We start from the raw sequence: 25,229 nt of genomic DNA on the forward strand, positions 1-25,229 counted from the left end.
CTCCCCAGAGGAACTGGTTAGAGAGAGTGGTATATACAGTGCTGCTCACATCCCCTCAGCCCTGCTAGCTGTGCTCCTGCTGGGGCATGGATAGCTATGAGATAACTCAGAAATGTTGCTTGGATAATGACTTCGAGTGCAAATCAAATGGGAACCGTCGGGGAGAAATGAACACGTCCAAACCAAGCTATGTCATTTAAAATCTTACAGGAATGACCGTCGGTTCGACAATTCACTGATGCACCTTAAAGCTGAAAGAAAAGGGATATCCCACTGGGGAAGAGAACCTGGGAGATGCATAGATCTATTTAGGAGACTAGCCAAGGATGTTCCGAAAGAAGCTACTAGTATCAACTGCCTAGCCGAAAGAGCTGATCTGTAAGGCCACATTCAGGGAGCTACGAGAGAGCATGTCCTCAAAGCATGGGAACTAATGAAGGGATGGATCAGTCAGTTAGACAGTGGTATTTACTGAGTGTTTACTGTGTGCAGTACACTGTACTAAGTGCTTGGGAAAATACACCAGAGTTGGTATACGTGATCCCTTCCCATAAGGAGTTTACGGATTACAGGGGGAGAAAGACATGAAAATAAATTGTAGGTAGGGAATGGATGGGATATGGATCAAAAGATTTTTGAAGGATGGGACTGCTAGAGGGAAGGATTATTTTATTCAACTAAAGAGCCTATGACTAGAGTGAGGGAATGGAATGAAAGACTAACAGCCAGGAAAGATATACAGCATGGCTTAGTGGAAAGAGCACGGGCTTGGGAGTCAGAGGTCACGGGTTCTAATTCCGGTTCCACAACTTATCAGCTGTGTGACCTTGGGCAAGTCAGTTGCTTCTCCGTGCCGCAGTTCCCTCATCTGTAAAATGGGGATTAAGTCTGTGAGCCCCACATGGGACAACCTGATTACTTTATATCTACCCCAGTGCTTAGAACAGTGCTTGGCACATAGTGAGCAGTTAACAAATACTATTATTATTATATCACATGGTTTATTCTCTAACAAGCTTTGAGAGAGTCCACTGTAAAGATTCCACTACTCAAATCCTAACTCTCCACACCAAAACCTTACTGGATAAGTACAAGGAGGTCTGCATTTTGGATTCTTGATGTTTAGACACTGCTTTCCTAACCTTGTGCGTTAATGCCGAGCATAATTATCTTGTGCAAACTGTAAATTTCTGCCAGAAGACATTCTTTCCGTGAGCAGTAACTGAGGTTCCACTGAAGCGGGTAATCAGACAGGAGGCAGCTACTAAGCAAAGCAATGGTAAGAAATACCACGGTTTCCTCTGTGAATGTCACAGGGTAAACACTAAAATTGCTTTCTGAAGGAGATTTTCTCTGTTTCTACTATTAGTCTTTTGTTCCCAACATTTTGGTGAAAATGTTTTTGAATACTACTGATAAGATATTCCATCCATAAGGACGGCTGAATGAATGGGAACCAATTTAAGTAACAAACTGACTATGGGAGACCTTCTTGGAATTTTTTTTTCTGAAAGGAATCAGTCTGCATCCATTGTCTTATAAAGTGAATACAGAACATTAACATGATTCGGATTTGTAGAAACTGGGAATCCACTCTGTCTTCAAGACTCGGGAAAGCAGATTCTACTAGCAAAAATATACAAAGGAAGAAAAACACCCTGCAGCCAAAGGTCATACAAATTCCAGCTGAAAAACTTTCAACTCCTGAGAACCAATTAGGGACTCAGATGCAATAGAGGCCTCAGAGAAACCTGGAAGGTTGAAAAGTGAATCTAGAGGGGCTCAGGAGCCACTGCCTGGTGCTAAATAAACACACCACCATCTTAGGGTTCTAGTGGCAGCTGATTGTAAGCTCTATACTGACACCTCATTGTGGGAAGAGAATGTGTGTTCCAACTCTGTTTTTTTGTACTCTCCCAAGCGTTTAATACAGTGTGCTGCACACAGTAAATACTCAATAAAGACGAATGATTGATTGATTCCAGGCTTACTTAGCTCAACTTCCATGACGTGAATTCTGCGAGCGTTCCACAGATCCATCCCTCCAAGAAGATGTCTGAGAAGTGCCAAAGATGTCTACCCTAGGATTTTTGACTTACAGCGGTCAAAGCCAATAACTCCGTCCCATAGGAATTTAAGTGGCCACACTTTCGGTCATTCTCAGTTCTTGGTTTTTGAGAATCCAAGGAGTAAGCAAGGCCTTCTTTCCTCTATACCTGTTTTTTTTCATCTCAAAGGGATATACCCTCCCATAGGGTGATGATTTGTTATCTATTTCCTTAGCTGCACTCTGAGTGGTAGCACTGAGCTCCCTAAAGGCTCAGACAACAGAGATGATTAGAAGAGGTGACCAGAAAGAAGCCCATTCCCAACACTCAGGACAGTACTCGGCACAAAGTGAGGACTTTACAAATACCACATCACTTGGGAAGTCTTCCGAAGTTTCTCTACAGTGACTGCCAATTTCTAAGCTGCTATGTTAGCTATCGAGGGTCCTCCAAGTCGGGAGGGTGGCAATAATAATAATAATAATAATAATAATGTTGGTATTTGTTAAGTGCTTACTATGTGCAGAGCACTGTTCTAAATGCTGGGGTATACAAGGTAATTAGGTTGTTCCACGTGAGGCTCACAATCTTCATCCCCATCTTACAGATGAGGTAACTGAGGCACAGAGAAGTTAAGTGACTTGCCCACAGCCACACAGCTGACAAGTGGCAGAGCTGGGATTCGAACCCATGACCTCTGGCTCCCAAGCCCATGCTCTTTCAGGACTGGGCCGGGCAGTTCAGTACACTGCCCCCGAGCCCCTAACCTAGGGCCTAGGTTAGAATCAGACCAGTTCCCAAGTACTGGGGGGGTAAGATGATGGGAATTCTTCTCCACGGAGGACTCCATGGCACTCTTTTACACAACAGTAATAATAATAATAATTCTGGGATTGTTAGGTGGTTACCGCTGGGGTGGATATAAGCAAATCAGGCTGGGCACAGTCCTTGTCCCACATGGGGCTCACAATCTCAATCCCCATTTTATAGATGAGGGAACTGAGGCACAGAGAAGTGGAATGACTTGCCAAGGTCTCCCAGCAAATGACAGAGCTGGAATTAGAACCATGACCTTCTGACTCGCAGGCCCGTGCTCTATCTACTATGCCAATGCCATGCGAGCCTCACTGCTATGTAATTGGACATTCCTGATGGCTCAGTCTCTGCCATTTTTTGGATGTAGAATGCAGTGGGCACGAATGTACTTGCTTGTTAGTATTGCCTCAAGCACAGTACCAGCACTGCCTGGTCACTGAAGAAAATGACACACTCTTACTGGCTTGAGACTTCAAGCTAAGAGACTTGGTTTTGGAATCTCAGAACTGAAGGGACTTGAGAAACCATCAGTTTCAATCTGCTTTAAAGGAAGATGAATAACGAAACCATTTACGACAGATAATTGCCAATTCTTTCTCTCTCACAACCTCTCCCGGCAGGCCTTTCCCAGAGTTTCAGCCCTGAAAGTCAATAAATGATTCCTTGTCTGAATCTAAAATCTCTCTTCATTCAATTTAAACCCATTTCCCCTTGTTTGGTCCTCAGGGAAGAAGGAGAACAACTCATCATTGTCTTCCCCTTAAAATCCTTCATATTCTTCAAGATTAAAACTGAGGCATCGGCCTTCTCTTCCCAGATTAATCAACCCCGATCCCTTTAGCCTTTCCTCAAAGGACTTTCTTCTAGACACCTAAGAAAGGTCTGATCAGTGCCAAATTTAACTGAAGGATTACTTCCTGACTTTTGAATATCACACAACTGCTGACACATCCTTGTTTGATTCATTTGGTCACTAGAAACTTGGTTCTTTTTCTACTCTTCCAAGTGAAAGGGCCTTCTTGGGCTGGTAGGGAAATAGCCCTGATTTCTGTGTAACTTCTGTTTGGTTTCTTTTCACTCCAATATGATTTTTCAGCAGCGACCTTATTGGTAACCCACTGTTTCTAAACATACTGTCATCAAGAGTTCCCCAAAACTTTGGTAGGCTACACAGACTTCATTTTTTTAAATGGCATTTGTTAAGCACTTACTATATGCCAGGCACTGTACTCAGCATCGGGGGAGATACACCTAAATCAGGTCCGTCACAATCCCTTGCCCCACATAGGGCTCAATTCCCATTTTACAGCTGAGGTAACTGAGGCACAAGAGAAGTGAAGTGACCTGCCCAAGGTCACCCAGCAGACAAGTGGCAGAGTCAGGATTAGAACGTGTGACCTTCTGATTCCCGGGCCCTTGCTCTAACCACTACACCAAGGTGCTTCTCTGTACCGTCACTTTCAGTGACCAGTATATTAGCTTCAATTTGGCCCTTAAAATGAAAAATCTGGTTCCTCAAAGAAAGACACAAGGTTTCAAAAACATGCACCTTCTCTTGGGATATTCACTTTGCCTTCTGAAACCTTCCTGCTCTTTCCATTCCCTGCCTAGATACCGAGGATGGACGAGAGAGGGGAGGAGAGACGGTATCGGGTAGAACAACAAAAACCACATCATTCTTGGGCACAATATACCAACCCTTTGAAGAAATCCTGTTTGCTCAGTTTCTCGGCCTGCACCAGTTGATGTAGTAACTGGCCCATGTGATCCCTGGTGATCTGACTCCTCTCGAGGGTAGATTCCACACCCACTCGCACGAAAACAGGCAATAGATTCTGGGCATTTAGTTCCTCCACACACTGCATGGCTTCCTATTCAAACACAGAGAGTTGTCTGTCACTGCTCAGGAATCCGGGTGGCAGAAACGACTTACCCCAATACCTACTTTCATCCTTGGCAAAGAATTGTTTTATTAGCTAGAAAAGATTAGCTTATATTAGTAATTATAATAGTAATAATTATGGCATTTGTTAAGCGCTCACTCTGTGTCAGGCACTGAACTAAGCGCCGGGTTGGTTACAAGCAAATTGGGTTGGAGGCAGTCCCTGTCCCACGTGGGGTGTACAGTCTCAATCCCTATTTCAAAGAGGAGGTAGCTGAGGGCCAGAGAAGTAAAGTGACTTGCCCAAGGTCCCACAACAGACAAGCGTTGGAGCGGGGATTAGAACCCATGACCTTCTGACTCCCAGACCCATGCTCTATCCCCTAAGCCGTGCTGCTTCCTATAGCAAATGTGATATCTTCATGCACTTGGATTTGCATCCTTGTTCCCCCCTCCCTCAGCCCCACAGCACTTATGTCCGAATCCGTAATTTATTTGTTTATATTAATGTCCGTCTCCCCCTCTAGGCTGTAAGCTCACTGTGGGCAGGGAACGGGTCTACCAACTCTGTTGTAATGTACTCGCCCAAGCGCTGCACAGAAGTGCTGTGGGGCTGAGGGAGAGGTGAATAAGGAAGTGCAGGAAGAGGTCGCATTAACTGTGAGCCTCACGTGGGACAACCTGATGACCCTGTATCTCCCCCAGCGCTTAGAACAGTGCTCTGCACATAGTTAGCGCTTAACAAATACCAACATTATTATTATTTACTAATGTAAGCTCATTTTTTTCCAGCTGAAAAAACAAATGACACAGATTACCAGACCTACTGGGATGGAAAATTTCAATCTTTAGATCCAAAAGCCTGCGTGTGATAATTGTGGTGCCAATGTTCGGACTGTCTACTATTACGTTCGAGCACAAACTCTCCGGGGGAAAGGGAAGTGTCACTTTGTTATTCTGTTCTTAAGAGCCTCATTCAGCACACCGCACCAAGTAGGTACTCGCTTCTACTATCACTACTAACACTTGCCTGCTTAACTGTAAAAGAGATCTTTGCCCCCAAAAACAGCCCTTCAGGAGAAAATTCAGCTTAAGTATAATAAGATTCAGGAAGTTGTCCTTCTCTAAATTCAGGGAAACAGCTAAAAAGGATATACCCAGCAGTCCTGATCATTTTTATGCTGCTATTGTTTGAGCATTATTTCATTCATTCTTTCAATCGTATTTACTCATTCAGTCAAATTTACTGAGTACTTACTGTGTGCAGAGCATTGTACTAAGCGCTTGGGAGAGTGCAATATAAATAAAAAATAAATAAATGTTGGTATTTGTTAAGCGCTTACTATGTGCAGAGCACTGTTCTTAGTGCTGGGGTAGATACACGGTAATCAGGTTGTCCCACATGAGGCTCACAGTTAATCCCCATTTTATAGATGAGGTAACTGAGGCACAGAGAAGTTAAGTGACTTGCCCACAGTCACAGAGCTGACAAGTGGCAGGGCTGGGATTCAAACCCATGACCTCTGACTCCTATGCCCGGGCTCTTTCCACTGAGCCACACTGCTTCTCCAATATGACAATAAGTGGTCACATTCCCTGCCCCAACAAGCTTGCAGAATAGAAGGGGGGAGACACACATCAATACAAATAAATAATTCATTCAATAGTATTTATTGAGCGCTTACTATGTGCAGAGCACTGTACTAAGCGCTTGGGATGAACAAGTCAGCAACAGATAGAGACAGTCCCTGCCGTTTGACGGGCTTACAGTCTAATCGGGGGAGACGGACAGACAAGAACAATGGCACTAAACAGCGTCAAGGGGAAGAACATCTCGTAAAAACAATGGCAACTAGATAGAATCGAGGCCTGCCTTAATCACGTAAAACCTTTTTTCACCTCAGCTCCCTTTATTCAATTATCTTAAAGACAGAACTCTAAGAATGAACACCCTGAAATATGGTCCTTTCTAACTTGCATGGTCTAATAATAATGAGTAATAAAACATTAATAACAATAACAATAATAATTGTGGCATTTGCTAAGCAGTTATTACATACCATGTACTAAGCACTGGGGGCGGGGGGAAACAAGCAAATCGGGTTGGACATAGACCCTGTCCCACATGAGGCTCACAATCTTAATCCCCATTTTATAGATGGAGGTAACTGAGGCACGGAGAAGTGAAGTGATTTGCCCAAGGTCTCTCAGCAGACAAGTGGCGCAGCTTGGCCTAGTGGAAAGAACACGGGCTTGGGAGTCAGAGGACGTGGGTTCTAATCCCGAATCCGCCACCTGTCTGCTGTGTGACCTTGGGCAAATCACTTCATTTCTCTGTGCCTCAGTTACCTCCATCTATAAAATGGGGATTAAAAGTGTGAGCCCCACGTGGGACAGCCTGATTACCCGGTGCTTAGAACAGTGCTTGGCACATAGTAAGTGCTTAACAAATACCATAATTATTATTATTAAGTGGAGGATCAGGTATTAGAACCCAGGTCCTTCTAACTCCCTGGCCTGTGCTCTACCCACTAGACAGCGCTGCTTCTCTGTAGTGAACATAACCCCGCACCTACCCTGGGCATTACCTCCAGTGCGTGTGGCGACAGGAGGGCTCTTCCTCCGTAGGAGAATAGGTTCTGACACTGATTTTCTGAAACCAGATAGAGGTGTGAATGCCTCTTTATTTCTGGCAGCTTGGAAGTTCCCCCCACTTACCTTAAAATCATTAATGTGCAGGAATTCGTCAATGATGGATTTGGACTTTCTCTCCATTTCTTCTTCTGATAAGGCAGATTTTTCTGGAGTTGGAATACTGACAACTTCAGATTTGGCTGATTGTGAGTTGAAAATGTAAACAAAAGAGAGAAATACTGTTAAGACTACCAAATTTTCTCCTTCCTATTCCTTTATTACTAATGACCCGACAGAACTAAGCACCTTTATTTTTGGTACGGTATTAATTCTCAGCATTAACCTCTAAGTCCATTATGGCAATTACGAGAGTTTGGGGGTAGAGGGTGTGCCTTTTTCTTTAATTATTGACCCTGGTAATAGAGAAATGAGAAAAGAATAAGCCTCGATTTCTATCTACAAATGGAGAGGAAACACTGACTGTCTCTTGGTCTTAAGAGAGATTTAGGGGACCTCCATAAAACACACAACAGTGCTAGTTAAATAAGCAATTTAATCTCAGAGAATGTGATTTTAGCTGTTGGGAGAGCAGGATGCCCAGGCTACAATCCCAAGATGCAGCAGCGAGAAGAGTTTGCCTATTTTGACCTTATACTGCCTCCCTGCATATTAAGTCTGACTGACAATTTGCTCCCATGACTAATGCTGCACCTGTGTACATAAGCTATCATTTCTGCAGTCACTCTGCCATTTTTCATACCTTTCAGTGACTTCATTTCTTCCACAAAGGAGCTGCCAATCTAAATGGATTTACTATTCCATCTGGCTGCAAATACTCACAAATCCCAGATTCTACCACCCCATCCTGTCATCTCTTAAAACCCAACTGGGACGACGTTTCTCCAACCACCGATTTTGATTTACATTTCACTCTAATGAAGGCTTTCTGGGTCTAGTTCCGTCTGCCTTGGAAGTCTATTGAAATGCAGAAATCAGTCTTCAAAAGCTGGGTGAAATTAAATCGTCACAAAACTGACATCTACCAAACTGTAGTCAGATCAAAGCTAAGAGTTTATATTTACTTTTTCTGACTGGGAGCTTCACTTGTGAACATTTTGAATGACAAATTCGGGCAACTGCACAGGCGCTGTTGAGGAAGTCCCAGAATAGTCTTTCTAAACACATACACTCTCTATATGGTACATACGCATAGGTGATGATACGCACACAAACATATATATATCTATCTATATATATGTATATAGAAAGAGCTGTAGCGAGTAAAAAGCAAGAAAACGGAGAGTAAAGCCTGCCACCTCGTCCTTAGCTTACCTTGTTGTGCCTGGATATTGTGGGAGTCTTCAAACAGTGCATGGTTACACATAGCATATGTGCTGCAACACCAATGCACAATATGGTGAGTTGAGGGCAATATTATTTAGTGGTTTAGTGTCACATGAAACTACAGGGAGGCTATTTGGCTGTTTTCTGTACAGCGAAATAGGCTCCACGCAATGAAACATCTGGGGAGGGAAGGGAGAAAAACACACACAGTGCAGATCAAGCTTCATACCTGAGAGAATTACAGCGGGTGAGTTACCACATATGAGAAACGGAGCTTAACTAGAGAGTCCCTTATGGGTGCGCTACTGCCGACACCGGACTACACTGAATACGGTCTTTCTCCTCCAAGCCCCGGAGGGCTTTTCTCCAATCCAGAGGCCCCATTTCCTGTGCCCGCTCAGATGAGCACCTCTCTCACCTGGGTCCCTGGCTTTGTTGCGGTCTCCTTCCGAGTTGTTCCTCTCCACATCCATTCCTCCCGTGAGCTGCTTCACGGTTTCGAGCATCTCTCGACGTTGTTCCTCTTGTGACTGATTGTCTAAGAGATCTTTGCTGCTACTGCCCCGCAAGAAGGTGTTGGGACGAGTCGCCGAAGACGGAAGCGGCTTGTCGTTCTTCTCCCTGCCCATGCTTCCACGACTACGACATAAAAGAACACTCTCTGACAAAGGGTTCCCCGCCACGCTCGGTTGTTCGAATCACTGCACTCGGTTTCCAGAGTTGCAGGTTATGTTCCTCAAAAAAGATGGCTGTCTAGGAATTGATAACCATCTGCCCTCAGCCAGTGACACTCGCTCCAGACTCTTCGAGGGTACTGCAAATTGTCATTAATGAGGCCCATGAATCAGAAAGAGTCACTCCTCTCTATTTTTCATTCTTCTTCTTAATAGTAACTGTGGTATTTGTTAAGCGCTTTTTATGTGCCAAGCGCTGTACTAAGCGCTGGGGTAGACACAAGTTAATCGGATGGGACACAATCCCTGTCCTGCCAGGGGCTCACAGTTCAAGCTGGCTTGTCTTATTTCTGTATGTCTCCTTGAATGGTAAAGGCCACCCCTGACGTGAAGTCAATTTCAATATGTCTTTATTTCTGTTCTTAATAACAATAAAGAGGAAGAGACTGAAGTTCAAAGACCAAATACACGGCGGTCTCATCTAAGGAGGGTCAGGAAAGGGTTTTAATCCCAGGACCGGAGTAGGCGAAGACTAGGGAACAATTCTGAGCCTGACAGGAAGATGGAGAGGAAACCAGTGAAAGCAACGGGAGAAGAGGTGGATACCATTATGTAGGTCTTTGGTGGTTCAATGTGTCATCAGAGTCAGTCTGGACAAGAAGCAAGGAGGCAGTTGTCTGATGGGCCAAGCACATGAATCTGAGCCAGTCCCAATCAATCAATCAACAATCATACTTACTGAACGCTTACCTTGGGAAACGGCACCGTTCTGTTTGGGAGAGTACGGTATAGTAGAGTTGATAGGCACGTTTCCGCCCACAACGAGCTTATGGTCTAGAGAAGTCCTTACAGTGTAGAGCTTACAGCCTCGGAGGCTGCTGGCTCAGACCGAGACTGGCTTGTCCAGGGTGGGTTTGTTTTACTTCTGTCAGGGAGCCCCACACTGACCCCACCCAGGAATTTACAGTGCAGAGGGTCAGGAAGATAATGGAAGAAGGAACTGCGATAGTCAGTCAAGGAAGGGATTAAAGCTCCAACGCAACTGAAAGGCAATTTCCTTTCACCGAAACGATGGCCTTCGGATGCAGTTCTCTGGCTTTGGATAAGCAAGGCAGACTTCGATGACTACAAAACTGACTTCGTGACCTTGGAGGGAGGCTGTAGGGCTAGACATAAGAGAATGGTACCTCTTACCTAGTTAAGGCCCTGCGAGAGTCAAACTCCAAAGATGCAGATGAGGTGGACACAGGTGGCACTGGAGGTTGCAGAGCAGAGAATCTGTTCAGACTAGTAGCACTTGATCGTAAGGAGTCTATGGATGGTTAAAGATTCGGAAAAGAAAGATATTAGAGAGTGTTCAAACACAAAGTTCATGACCTTTACCCACTACAACCTTTAGCCCCTTCACGGATGAGACGAGAGCTTGGATAAGAGTATCGTAGAAATTTCCAAAAGATCACACTGGCCCAATTAATGTCATTTCCTTTCAACAAGACTCTCCCGCCATTCATTCCAGGGACTCTGGAAGATGATCTGAAGATTTTTCTCAGGGTTTCTCTATGTATGTGTCATAAGATGTTGCCTGGTGGGGTGGGAATGTGGGGCTTTGCTGTAGAGGGCCAGGATAAAAAGTAGGGAGTGGAGAGAGAAGACATCAAGGAAAGGGAAAAGGATTAAGACTTCTTTTGTGGAGCGAAGGCATGGAGTGGGAGTCAGAAGAGAGCGTAAAATTAAAGGAACCCTGGCTCGAAGAAAGGGGAACCTTGGCATGGACATAAGGGTGGTTGACAGAGTGAGAAGCCAAATTAAAATGGATGCCAGTTCCAGATACCCTGAAGATGTACCCCTTCAGCCCACCAACAGCTGGATAAGAAAAATACTGCTAGATTGTGAGTCCTCTGAGGATTGGAACCTCTAATTCTTACCTCTAATTCTCTCCCAGCCCTCTATACCCAATAAGCACGAAATAAATACTATTACTACTACACCTAGTGCGGGATCCACTGCACATTTCCCAAGTGACACAGTCCTGTACTTACCGGTCTCGCTTGCCTTTGCTCCACCACTGCTGCCCTTCCCCCAGCTGCCTAACTGGGCTTTAGGCACAAGTTGAATCTTCTCATCTATTGTAGGCTGTAAGAGAAGTAATGACAGTCAACCCAAGAGGCAAACAAGACTGAGTCTCCAACAAAACCTCATTCACCTCAAAACCTTCACATTTGCAGATGAGAACCTCCTTGAGGACAGGGATCAGGCTCTGTACTTCTACAGTACTCTCCCAAGTGCTTAGTATGTGCTCTGCCCAGAATAAACACTCAGTTTGTATCTCGTCTCCTCAAAACCCTCCAATGGCTGCCTCTCCATCTTTGCATCGCACAGAAACCTCTTACCATGGTCTTAAAGGTATTCAATCAGTTCTCCCCCTCCTACCTTACCTTGCCGACGTCTCTACGACAAGCTAGCACGCTCGCTTCACGCCTAAGTGCCAACCTACTCACTGTACCTTGATCTCATCTACCTCGTCGCTAGCCTTTTGCCCACATCCTCCCTCTGGTAGGGAATTCCATCTCCCTTCACATTTGACAGAGTAAGTTCGGGCCAAGAAGCAAGGAGGCAGCTGCCTGTGGGTCTAGAACAAGAATCTGAGCCAGCACCGGGGGTCCCATCTACGAAGCCCCTGCAGACTGAAAGCTCCTTGTGGGCGTGGAATGTGTTGGTTTATTGTTGAACTGTGCTTTCCCAAGTGCTTAGTACAGTGCTCTGCACACAGTAAGTGCTCAATAAATACGACTGAATGATCAAATGTAGCCCTACTAAAATCATATCTCCTCTTAGAAGTCTTCTCTTCCTAAGCTGCCATCTCTTTCCCCCTTCAAAGCCCTCCTGAAAGCTCACCTCCCTCCCAGACTGAGCCCCCCTTCCCTCTGCTCCTCCTCCCCTCTCCATCTCCCTGACTCCCTCCCTCGGCTCTACCCCCCTCCCCACCCCACAGCTCTTGGGTACATATGTACATATTTATTATTCTATTTTGTTAATGATGTGTATATATATATATCTATATCTATAATTCTATTTATTTATATTGATGCTATTAATGCTTATTTGTTTTGGTTTTTTGTCTATCTCCCCCCTTCTAGACTATGAGCCCTTTGTTGGCTAGGGAGTGTCTCTATTTGTTGCCGAAGTGTACTTTCCAAGCGCTTAGCACAGTGTTCTGCACACAGTAAGCCCTCAATAAAGGCGACTGAATGAATGAATGTCCCTTATTCACCCTCCCTGTCGCATTGCCCCTTAAGCACTTGATATCTACCTCATCCCCACAACATCTGCGTACATATTCCTTTACTCTCCCATTTCTCCTACCTGTAATTTCTCTTAATGTCTGTCCTCCACCATAAACCGTAAGCTCCTTGTGGGCAGGGATCATACCTATCGACTCCACTGAGTTATTCCCTCCCAAGCACATAGTACAGTGGTCTGCACACATTAAGTACTTAATAGATAACACTGATTTATTGATAGGGGCAGACCACTTGAGGCAGGCCTCCTGAATGATAAGGGCTTGTTGTTTTAAACGAGGCAGTCTGCAAATTATGACTAAAAACAGATCACATTTTTTCACGTTGGTGGTCAGAGAACGTGCCTTCCAAATCTTATACTGTACTCTGCCAAGAGCTTAGTACAGTGCTCTGCACACAGTATGTGCTCAGTAAGTACCACTGATTGATTTCAGTGGGAGAGGATGGGAGGACCGTTGCCTGCTTTTCTTAACTCTCTGGCATGATTACCTTCAGGGCTTCCTTGATTTATTTTAGGATTTGGGAATGGGAACTATTACCAATATGCAGAATTTGCCAAACCACATACCTGCAATCTTTGGGACCAGGGAATTTGTGGATTAAGGCAGACTTTGGATGACATCTACTGCAAACTATGAACTGAAGTTATCATTTTAGGCATTCAGTAGACATAATGGAGGATTGAAATGTTACCAGTTTGTATTATTCATAAATTTGTATGTTAAATGTTAAATGATAAGCCAGAGTTTCTTGGTGTTGCATTGGTGAAGTTAGCCCTAAATCCGTAGCTCTGTACCACTGTCAACCCTCTGTTCTGGATTGATTGTGAATTCTGTCTCTTCATGATTTTGGATCTCTGGCTGCATTCCAAAATGCTGCCAATCAGAAAAGATCATGCTTCATAAAAAATAATTTAAAGATTCCAAGGCCTTGTGCTGAATAAGTTAAGGAAACAATCCCAGGATCAGGTTCCACAAACCAGGAAGGTTATTTAATGAGGTCATTCACGATTGCTTTTAAGATCAAGAGAATCAACACTCACTTTGGTAATTTTAAGGAATTTGGAGGGGTCCAGCACCCGGCTGTTCTTTGCCCCTTGGACGGTGTTCCATCCGCCTTCATCAACTCTTTGAACACCTGTGAAGACAAATGAGTGAGCTCCAGCATCCTCCCCTCTGACTGCTGGTTCCGGGTCCAATCAACAATTAATGGTGTCAGTGCATTTTTCAGACCGTAATGTCAGCTCAGTATGAGCAAACAAAAAAATCCTACTGAAGCACATCGGCTGGCATCCAAAGAACTCATCTTGAGAATCTCACGGCTCTTCCAAAAACATTTAAACTGAGAATGGAAAGAGTACGGGTCTGGGAGTCAAAAGACCTGTGTTCTAATCCCAGCTCCGCCACTTGTCTGCTAAATGACCTGGAGCAATTTTATGTGCTTTAGTTACCTTATCTGTAAAATGGGGATTAAGACTGGGAGCCTTATGTGGAGCAGGGACTGTGACCAACCCAATTACCTTGCATCTACTCAAGCAGTTAGTACAGTGCTTGGTAAGTGCTCCACGAACACCATAAAAAATGTGAATTATAATGTTAATAATAATAGCTATGGTATTTGTTAAGGGCTTTCTAGGGGCTAGGCCCCTACTAAGTCCTGGGGTGGATACAAGCAAATCAGGTTAGAAAAAGTCCTTATCCCAATTGGAGCTCATAGTCTCAATCCCCATTTTCCAGAGGAGGTAACTGAGACCCAGAGAAGTGAAGTGACTTGCCCAAGGTCACACAGCAGACTAGTGGTGGGGCCAGGATTAGAACCCATGACCTTCTGACTCCTAGGCCTGTGCTCCATCTGCTATGCCAGACTACCTCTCATCAAATGGACAAAATAAGTGAAGGAAAATCCACCGTTGAAGGGGCAAACTACCACGTTTAGCAAAATCGGTAGTAGTTTTAAGGAATGCTTTATTTATTTTAATGTCGTCTTCCCCATCAAAACTGTGAGCTCTCTGTGGGCAAGGTGCATGTCTAGCCATTCTATTGTATTTACTTTCCCGAGCCTGTAGGACAGTGCCATGCACACAATAAGCATTTAATAAATATCACTGACTGAGTGATGGAGTGTGATCAATTTGGGATATATTTTCCTGACTCCATCTAAGAATGAGTTTCAGTGATAATATTGTGACCCGTCTCGGCTGTCCCTTTGGGATGCAGGGCCCAGGAAAATTCAAGCAGTGCCAATTTGTGGCTTCTAGAGGGGAGTTGCTGCTCTGTAAAGCTGCTTCCCCGCCAGGCCGTGCCAGGAGATGCTGGTCCCACGCTGATGGATTCTCCACTCCTCTAGACTGAAGTTCCTTGTGGGCAGGAAACATGTCTACCAACTTTGTTGTATTGCACTTTCCCAAGTGCTTAGTACAGTGCTCTGCATACAGTATCCACACCGGTGGAATCTCCACCTCTTTAGACTGTAAGCTCCTTGTGGGACAGGGAACGTGTCTACCAAATCTGTTATACTGTACTGTCCTAAACACACAGTAGAGTGTTCTGCCTACAGTAAGGCAACCAATAAATATCATTTATTGAGTGACTGACTGGGAAGCTCTGCCCCTTGAGAAAGTGTTGCCTAGTAGAAAGAAGAGAGGCCTTGGAGTCAGAGGACCTGGGTTCTAGTCCCGGCTTCACCATTTGTCTGCTGTGTGATTTTGAGCAAGTCACTTCACTTCTCTGTGCCTCAGTTACCTCATCTATAAAATGGCACAGAGTAAGTGCTAACAAATATCATTACAGAAACAAAACACAAAAAATAGCACAAAGGGGAGGGACCCAGGGCAATCGCCCAATTCACCTTACAACAGGGACTGTCCTGCTTAAGAGACTGTGGTTAACTTATCAAAAATGAGCTCCCACATGAATGTCTTTTTTCCATACTTCTTCCACGTAGTCATACTTGGTAGAGCGGCAGCGTGGCTTGGTGCAAAGAACAAGGGCTGGGGAGCCAGAGGACCTAAGTTCTAATCCCAACTCTGCCCCTTGCCAGCTGCAACCTTGGGAAAGTTACTTCACTTCTCTGTGCCTCAGTTTCCTTAACTGTAAAATGGGGATTCAACACCTGTTCTCCCTCCAACTTAGACTGTGAGTCCCATAAGGCAAGGGGGACTGTGTCTAACCTGATTAGTTTGCATCCACCCCAGTGCTTAATATAGTGTTTGGCAAGTCGTAAGTGCTTAACAAATATTAATATTATTATTAGTATTATTTCTTTGCTTATTAACTGCTCCCCTGAAAGTATTTAGGCGATTAGACTGTAAGCATGTCAAACGGCAGGGACTGTCTCTATCTGTTGCCGACTTGTTCATTCCAAGTGCTTAGTACAGTGCTCTGCACATAATAAGCTCTCAATAAATACTATTGAATGAACATTTCTGCACTTAGTTCCAATCCACAAGCACATTCTCTTTGGATCTTCTTCTTCTTCTAGTTTCACTTGACACTTATAATTGACAATTCTTCAAGATGCTCTTTAAAAAATGCTCATGGTCAAAATTCCTTCCCAGTTACAGGTTACAGCACATAATAATAATAATAATAATAATAATGGTATTTGTTAAGCGCTTACTTTGTGCCAAGTCCTATTCTAAGAGCGGGGGTAGATACAAGATAATCAGGTTGTCCCACAAGGAGCTCACAGTTTTAATCACCATTTTACAGATGAGGTACCTGAGGCCCAGAGAAGTGAAGTGACTTGCCCAAGGTCACACAGCAGACAAGTGGCAGAGCCGGGACTAGAACCCAAGTCCTCTGACTCCCAAGCTCGTGCTCCTGCCACTAGGCCATGCTGCTTAGAGAGTAACAGGTGGGGCCGCGGGCCACTTCTCACCTGGCCTTCTCTTATCTTTGGTCATGAGCTGCTGGACTTTTCTTTGCTCTTCTTGTTCCTCAATTTTGGCTTCTTTATGAATCTGCTCAATAGTTTTCGGTCCTTGATCTGCCCTTCGGGATATCCAGTTGCACTGTAAATCCAGACACATGGTGAGTTAGTGTGGAAGGTATGGCATCTTAAGGCATTCTAATTAGAACACTGAGCATGACAGGAATTGAAAGGTTCAATTCCCTATTACAAGAAAAGGCCTGAGGAAAGCTCATCCATACAACACCCTCTTTGCGGGAGCTACTGAAAGTCAAAGGTCAAATCTAGTCCAGAGGCAATCTTGGAGGTGTGCTTTAGAGAGGAATAGGTACAACTAGAGTGAGGAAAATGAATGCTTTTGTACTGAAATACAGCGTTTAATCTGGATACGTGACACCGCGCCCAGTAGGCAGAAATGACCCCGGCTCCTACATGTTGTGCAGAGTGGATCAGAGAGGCCAAAAATCTGTCCCCCACCAAGAAGTGGAGTGTTGGTCTCGCTTTCATTCAGGAAAATGCTGCTCTCTTTAGCCTTTCTTGCCCCACTCACAGGTTTTAAGACAATCTTGCTCAAATCACCTAACCACATAGCTGGGTCTTGCTCCACCGGATTCCACGTCCCGGCAGTTCAACAAGTCCCAGGAGTTCAAAAAGTGCACCTGCTGAATGAAGCACCTGCCATACATTTTTGTGCTTTTATACTTTTGCACTTAATCTTTATTTGTTCATATTTTGCCCTTGCTTTTGCTTGCCTCCCCTATTAGATTGCAAACACATCAAGGGTGGGTCTTTACTTAATCTTTTGAAATTTTCTCAGTGCTTTAAACAAGGTAGGTGTTCAATGAATACTGTTGAGGAGTATGATAATGGTTCTGATATCCCTTAAGCTGACACCCCTTCATGCATCTTCTCACTGGCTTCCCGGGGACCCAGTTGGTCTGAAAGAGATTACATTTTAACCCTGCCTCTCACTCCCTTCTTCCTTACCATATGGAACTACGCTCAGTATACACTGTCAATCCACAAAGTGTTCTGAGTAGAACAAGACTAGAGCAGAATTAGGGTATGTTCTCCCAACAATGTTTTTCTGACTGGATATAGGCAGTATGATGTGGTGTCAGAAGAAATGTTTGTGAACATGCATGAAGAGTCGGACCTGAAGTGAACACTGCAAAGCAAGTTTTCCTTAATGCTGGATTCCACAGGAAATCAAACTCATGGCTATAGGAGAAATGGGTTTGCTAGCAAGTCAGCCAGGGGAACAGAGGGGTGAATTTTCTTGTTAAGATTGCCTTTGGATACTTGGGGTAAACTTCTTAGAAAAAATGAGTTCCAAAGAGAGCTTTGTCAAGGTGAGGTAAGTGCTTCAGTGGATATGAAATGGTGGATTCAGTAAGCGCTCAATAAATATCACTGAATGAATGATGGATTGCCTTGGTATAAATACAAATGGAGACGTGGAAGAAGAAAACAAAACTGCCTAAGTGACAGTTGCATGAATAGGAAATGTGGGAGAGTTGAGAGGTGGCTTTAAAACACATTATTTCAGTTTGCTGAAGAAGGAAACAAAGAGCTAGTGAGAAAAAATTGAGGAGATGAAAGAATCGGATCAAAATTATGAGAATGATGATTCTGGAAGTGATATTTGGCCTCTCGGGGTGACGCAGAGGCTGGATGATCAAAGTCTGATGACAATTATTTAAAGTGGTACAGAGATGATGTGACCACAGTCTGAGCAAGACAGCCAGTGGAGGGGAGGGCAAAAGGACAATTTTTGAGATTTTCCTAGAAGAAGCAGTGATGGACTAGGAAGTCTGCATTGCGGGGAGGGGGCGCTAAGGTTGGTCAATAGAAACATTACTATAATTGGAGATGTCAGAAGGTGACCAAGGAGAAGAAAGTGGGAGAGTTGAGCCACCATTTAATTTTCCACCGGGGGAAGAAACTTTATTTTTAGGCTTATTTTCTTTAGCTGAAAGAATCAAGTGTTCTAACGTATTAATTTCACGTATAGTATTTCACTGAAACATCAGGATGTGGCATCATGAGCAGCTGGGTTAAAGAGCTCTCCAAATTGAATGCCCTTAATACTAATTATAGGAGCTGAAGGGCTCTTTAACCAAATAGTCAACTTATATATGGGAATTCAGATTTGGTGGAATTTGCTGCCCTCCAGTCAAGTCACTTCACAAAACATGGCACTTGGGAACAAGGGTGTATAGATACCTTTCCAGGGAGCCAAGTCAGAAATGCGAATCACCAAATTATAATAAAGAAAAATTAAATGACGTGATTGATCGGTTTGCTATTTTATTCATTTCAAAGGTGACTTATGCCTGGACAGGAGGTGGTCCTTTCCCCTACTTATACCGCCCCAGCAACAATCTCTAGATTCACTCTACACTACAGTTTGGAGGAAGGGCAACTCACTGCTAAGCGCACTGTGGTTTAGAAATGAAGAGGAGAAAAAGGGGACTCTCAGTATATCGTAGATTTGATTTCCATCCCCTGGTTCTTCTATACATACTAGCCAATACTGGGAATGGGGAGCCCCAAGTCGGATACAAAAACCTCCTTCCATATTCTGCTATGCCTTCCCTCTCAGGAATTCTAATCACCAACCTAATCAAGTGTCCCCCACCCCCTCCCACATCAGATAGGTGCTATTTCTTACTCTTTACACTTACCAGTCTTAGGTCTATTACATCTTGAAGCATGAACCGAATCCTAGAAGATGTTTTCCTCTCTTTCACAATTTTCTCCATCTGATTAAAATATTGGTCCATTCGAGGCTGCAAGAAACAAAATCGTGAGCATCTATACAATTTTCCTCACAGAATAAGTTTGCTAATAACCTGCTGCCCAGTCACTTGGGGAGAGCAACAATTTGGCCCCAGCAGGGAGACTAGAATGCTGATTTCATTTGTTTCACTATCTGTGTACCTACTGGGGAGAGGAAACCCAATCAGATGTTTTATATTTCCTTCAAGGTAGTTGGCTGGTAGATTTTTAGCATAACAAGCTCTACGAAACCAAATTTTGACTACTCATATGTGGGAAATCAGTAAATAAAGCAAACACATTGGTCACAGATTTTGCACGTGTAATGCTACATCTACTCGCTGTGACTTAATATCGTTGTTTTTGCCGCTGTCCCCTCATCCACATCCTGCCTCTGGCCTGGAACACCCTCCCCTCCTCAAATCCAACAATTACCCACCCCGCCTTCAAAGCCTTATTGAAGGAAAGTCTCCTCCAAGAGGCCTTCCCTGACTAACTACCCCTTTATTCTTCTGCCACTCCCTTCTGCATTGCCCTGACTTGTTCCTTTTGTTTATCCCCCCTCCAAGCCCCGCAGCAGTTATGTACATATTTGTAATTTATGTATTTATATTAATGGCTGTGGTATTTGTTACTAACAATTGTGATATTAGTTAAGCACTTCCTATGTGCCAGACACTGTACTAAGTACTGGGATGGGTACCAACAAATCGGGTTGGACACATTCCCTCTCCTGCATAGGGCTGGCACCCCTAATCCCCATTTTACAGATGAGGTAACTGAGGTATAGAGAACTCACTTTACTTCTCTGTGCTTCAATGACCTCATCTGTAAAATGGGGAAGAAGACTGTGAGCCCCACGTGGGACAACCCGATGACTCTGTATCTCCCCCAGCGCTTAGAACAGTGCTCTGCACTTAGTAAGTGCTTAACAAATACCAACATCATTAATTGAAGTGACTTGCCCAAGGTCACACAGAGGACAAGTGGTAGAGCTGGGATTAGAACTCATGACCTTGTGACTTCCAGGCTCACGCTCTATCCACTATACCATGCCGTTGCCCGCCCTCTAGATTGTAAGCTCGTTGTGGGCAGGGAATGTGTCTGTTTATTGTTCATTCATTCATTCAATTGTATTTATGGAGCGCTTACTGTGTGCAGAGCACTGTACTAAGCGCTTGAAAAATACAAGAAATAGAGACAATCCTTGCCCACAATGGGTTCAGTCTAGCAGCGGGGAGACAGGCATCAACAGGCACCAATAGCATCAATATAAATAGAATTATAGATAAATACACATCATTAATATAAACACATATATATATATACACACAAGTGCTGTCGGGGGGGAGTAGGATAGAGCAAAGGGAGTGAATTGGGGCACTGGAGAGGGGAGAAGGAGCTGAGGAAAAGGGAGGTGCTTTTTGTTGTTGTATTGTACTCTTCCAATATTACTGTATTGTACTCTCCCAAGCACTTAGTACAGTGCTCCGCACCTAGTAAGCGCTCAATAGATACAACTGACTGAATGAATGAAAGTTCCTATAGATACTCCGCTAAACCCACTTCTTACTGCCTGGGATTTCCCAAGCCAGGATTCTCCTCTTGTGCTTTCGGTGGGGTAGCCTTAAAGTGAGGGGCTCTAAAATGAGGTCCAACTCTCATCAGTGCACATCATGAGCAAATACGCCATAAAGGACAGTCAACTCTTGATATTAAGAATTTGATGATCCAAGTTGGGGATGATCCAAGCCTGCTGTTTCTCTTCCTTCTCCTCCCAGCCTGCCTTTGGACAATTCACTGTCCACTAGCTTTTCCACCACAGGAGGGAGCAGAGGGAAAGGAGAGGAGAAACTGAACTCTTCCATTTTTGTTAGCAGTTCTGGTAAAAGGCTTGGTTGAAACGAGGTGTGGGGATTAGCTGGATTTCATCTCTCTATTGATTCAACTGAATTTCCCAAAATGAAGTCAAACATAAAAACTAATCACAAAAAGAGGGAATGAGACTGTATTTGCAATGTGAGAAACGTGCCACCTTCAAATATCACTTTCTGGAGGGCACGGAACTAAGTGGGTTCTACAAAGCCCACGGTGAAATAAAACACTACTCAATGTCACATTACTTCTTTCTAATAATGAAAATAATAAATATGGGATTTGTTAAGCGCTTACTATGTGCCAGGCACTGTTCTAAGTGCTGAGGTATATACAAGCTAATCACGTCGGACACAGTCTCTGTCCCACATGGAGCTCCACACCCTTAAACCCCATTTTAAAGATGAGGTAACTGAAGCACAGAGAAGTTGAGTGGCTCGCCCAAGGTTACACAGCAATACATTTGGAAGAGCCAGGATAACAACTTTCTCTAACGACGTCATATAAAATGGAACCCCATTCACAGGACAGCTTTAAATGACAGTCTTCTTATGTAAAGCCATTATCAATTTACATAGTAAGCTTTCCAGTGTTATAAACTGCCTTCGTAAATTTCTAAGTGGTTAGGGCAGAGAGAGCAGCGATTATGAACTGGGGCGTTAGAGCCCTGTTTGGACGCTCGGTTCTGCTGCCACTGAACAGACCCTAAGCTGTCACTTACTACTGCTTTCTTTCCAAACCCAAGGGGCTAGGATTCCCCGCAATGTTTTCAAGGGGAATGGAGGAATTAACAACCACATTTTCTCTTCTCCCATCCCCTTCTGCTTTGCCCTGATTTGCTCCTTTTATTCACCTGCCTCTCCAACCCCCGTCAGCCTCACAGCACTTATGTACATGTCCACAATTTATTTATTTATTTACTATAATGTCTGCCTCCCCCTCTAGACTCTAAGCTTGTTGTGGGCAGGGAATGTATATACCAACTCTATTGTACCGTTATAGGGTAGTAGTAATAATAATAATAATAATAATGATAATAATGATGGTATTTGTTAAATGCTTACTATGTGCCAAGCACTGTTAGAAGTGCTGGGGTAGATACAGGGTCGTCAGGTTGTCCCATGTGGGACTCACAGTCTTAATCCCCATTTCACAGATGAGGTAAAGAAGCACAGAGAAGTTAAGTGCCTTGCCCAAGGTCACACAGCAGACAAGTGGTGGAACCAGGACTTAGAACCCACAACCTCTGACTCCCAAGCCCGTGCTCATGCGCTTGGAAGCATACGATATAACAATATAACAGAGTTGATAGGCACATTCCCTGCCCACAGTGAGCTTAGAGTTTAGTTGCCTTCTTGCTTTCAATATAGGTGAAGAATTTTCTTATGATTAGCTTTTACACCCCTTAAAAAGATGCTTCACATCCTCCTTGGTCTGTCCAATCTTTTATTTTCCCTCTGGCCAATACACTCTTTATGAACTTTTTTGGTTTCATCCAGGAAAGATTGCCATTTAAAGAAAAACAAAGACTTTCTTCTCTCTGATGACCTCTTTTGACTTATCGGAGTATTCAACCGATACCTTCTTTTTTTGGTTCTATGGGTTTTAATATGTACTGGCCTTCTAATATGGTTTTTCAATCAGTCTCCTAGCTTCTTATAATCTTTTTTAAAAATGGGACTCCTTTTAGCTTTTTGTAACTATGATTCACATTTTTCCAGTTCCCTTATCAAAAATTTAATATCCTTATGCTGGGAATCTTTGCCTTCCCGCTCAGCAATAATGTTATATTAAATAATGCTGTAATTATTTATCTAATAACCCAGTGTCACACACAGCAGGCCCCGTCTATTCTTCTGGCTTACATTCAAAATTATTTTCTTTGTGGATTCTAGGACTCTTTCCTTCTTTCTCATCCTAAAACCTCACCTCCAATGGTAATTGAAATTTCCATATATTACTATCGATCCCCAATCTCACCTAATATTTTCTGTTTACTTGCCTCTTAGGGTATAATAAGAATAATAATGATGATGCTAATCGTGTTATTGTTAATCACTTACTATGTCCCAGGCATGTGCTAAGCGCTGGGGTAGGTATGACACAATCAGAATGGACAAAGTCTCTGTGGGACTGGTTATTCACAGTCTACAAAGGAGGGCGAACAGGAATTTAGTCCCCATTTTGCAGATGAGGAAACTGAGACACCGAGAAGTTCAGTGACTTGTGTAAGGTCACACAAGAGGCAAGTGGGGGAGGTGAGATTAGAAACCAGGTCCCGTGACAGGTGCATGCTCTTTAGACCATGTGCTGCTTTCCACTCTTGAAGAAAAGCCCAAACATGGTCCTCCTCTATGAACCAAGCTTGGAGGAAAAGTGACTAAATTTCCATTTTGTGAAGTCCAGCTGGGTTGGTCTTAGGTCAACAGATGTCACTTGGCTTCTGAGGCACAAGAGAAAAGAAGCGAGGTCTAGAGTCACAATGAAAGTGGTCTTGGAAGAAAGAGGAAGGAAACCCAGGAGGAAATTCTGTTGGATTGACAGGCCTAGAAACTGGAATCTAGCTGGAGAATCGTTAGGCACAAAATACCATTCCCTCCCTATCCTCGAATGGTTCCTGTGCTTTCACGTCTCTCTGCCTCTTTGGGAGCTCGATGAAGGAGCAATTTCCTCTCAAGTTCCCAGATGATTTTATGCACAGTAAGTTGGTTATTTTGAAATCATCGACAGAAAGTTATCTACCTTTCATTACAGGGGTTCTGTTCTAACCAAGTTTGACTGTAACTGAAACCTGAGTTACTAAAGGCATGATCCAGTAAAACTGTAAAGGGCAATCAAAAGTTGGTTGCATTTGAAAAAAAATTAGCCACCGTTCTTGTTGTCTTAGCACCATAACCAAGCACCCTAAAGTTTTTTTTGAGAAAGGATAACTAATTAAAGCAATCCATGGTGTTTCTAGAGACAATGTATGGATCTAAAAGCTTGATAGTGAAAAAACAGGATAGAAAGAACATCGATTCTTTCGAAATGTGGTGCCGGGGAAGGCTTTAGTGAATACCACTGCCTGAAGGACAAACAAATGGATTTTGGAACAAATTAAACCAAAGTGGTCTTTGGAAGGCCAAATGACTCGACTAAGATTACCATATCTTGGACATATATTCAGGAGACCTAATTCTCTGGAGAAGACACTAATGTTAGGAAAAGTTCAGGGACACGGTGGAAGAGGCGGACCAGCAGCTAGATGGACAGAGACCATAACAATGATAACGGAAGAACCATTAAAAAAGTTGTGGATTATGGCAGAGGACAGGACGTTCTGGAGAAAGTATATCCATGGAGTCACTGTGAATTGGAAATGACTCGAAGGCACTTAATGATAATAATAATAATAATAAAAAATCCATTTTTAATTGTGCTTGTCTAGCCAGGCTAGACAATGTAGGATCCTAAGGTTCTTAAAAACTGCTTTAAGGATTAGTGTGGGTTTCCACACGATCCCTGACTGTATGATATGTCTGACTGTAAATGCAGACAATTTATCCCATCTGTTTCTGGGAGGGAGGCTGAGTTGTGACAGGCAGATATGAATGCTTCTTCATCCCTTGTTTGGCATGGATGAAACAGATATTGCTTGTTAATCCTAATAGGATTTCACCTTATTCTTAACATTGTAAATTACACTTCAGTTATTGAGAGGACCTCAGGAAAGGAACACAATTGACTCACAAATAGCCAGCTGCTAGAAAATATTAGGTGCTCTTATGCGCTTGAACCAAGGCAATTACGGACATTTTCTTGCAATCGTAATAGTACTGTAGATGATTATGGCCACTGAAGAGCTTTGAATAAAGCTAATCAATCGATGATACCATTTCCCTTGTGAAATAAGTTGAATAATAAGGCAGCCAGTTTAGGAGTCATCTAATTCAAAGGCTATGGGGAACTACCATAGTTCTGTAAGCCC

General features: G+C 43.6%; 1 protein-coding gene across 12 annotated transcripts in view; it reads right to left on the reverse strand.

Moving 5' to 3' along the window:
• EIF4G3 (eukaryotic translation initiation factor 4 gamma 3) overlaps positions 1–25,229 on the reverse strand; it is a 254,350-nt gene that overhangs the window by 15,267 nt on the left and 213,854 nt on the right. For all 12 annotated transcript variants that reach the window (XM_039912110.1, XM_039912109.1, XM_039912112.1 and 9 more), the window contains 8 exons: positions 19,294–19,398; positions 16,577–16,709; positions 13,740–13,834; positions 11,438–11,531; positions 10,593–10,710; positions 9,143–9,363; positions 7,465–7,580; positions 4,563–4,735 (listed from right to left, as the gene is read on the reverse strand). In XM_039912110.1, coding sequence (XP_039768044.1) covers positions 4,563–4,735; positions 7,465–7,580; positions 9,143–9,363; positions 10,593–10,710; positions 11,438–11,531; positions 13,740–13,834; positions 16,577–16,709; positions 19,294–19,398 — 1,055 coding nt within the window. The remainder of the gene's footprint in view (positions 1–4,562; positions 4,736–7,464; positions 7,581–9,142; positions 9,364–10,592; positions 10,711–11,437; positions 11,532–13,739; positions 13,835–16,576; positions 16,710–19,293; positions 19,399–25,229) is intronic.

The sequence above is a fragment of the Ornithorhynchus anatinus genome, chromosome 5, assembly GCF_004115215.2.
Source record: "Ornithorhynchus anatinus isolate Pmale09 chromosome 5, mOrnAna1.pri.v4, whole genome shotgun sequence".
NCBI classification, from domain to species: Eukaryota; Metazoa; Chordata; class Mammalia; order Monotremata; family Ornithorhynchidae; genus Ornithorhynchus; species Ornithorhynchus anatinus.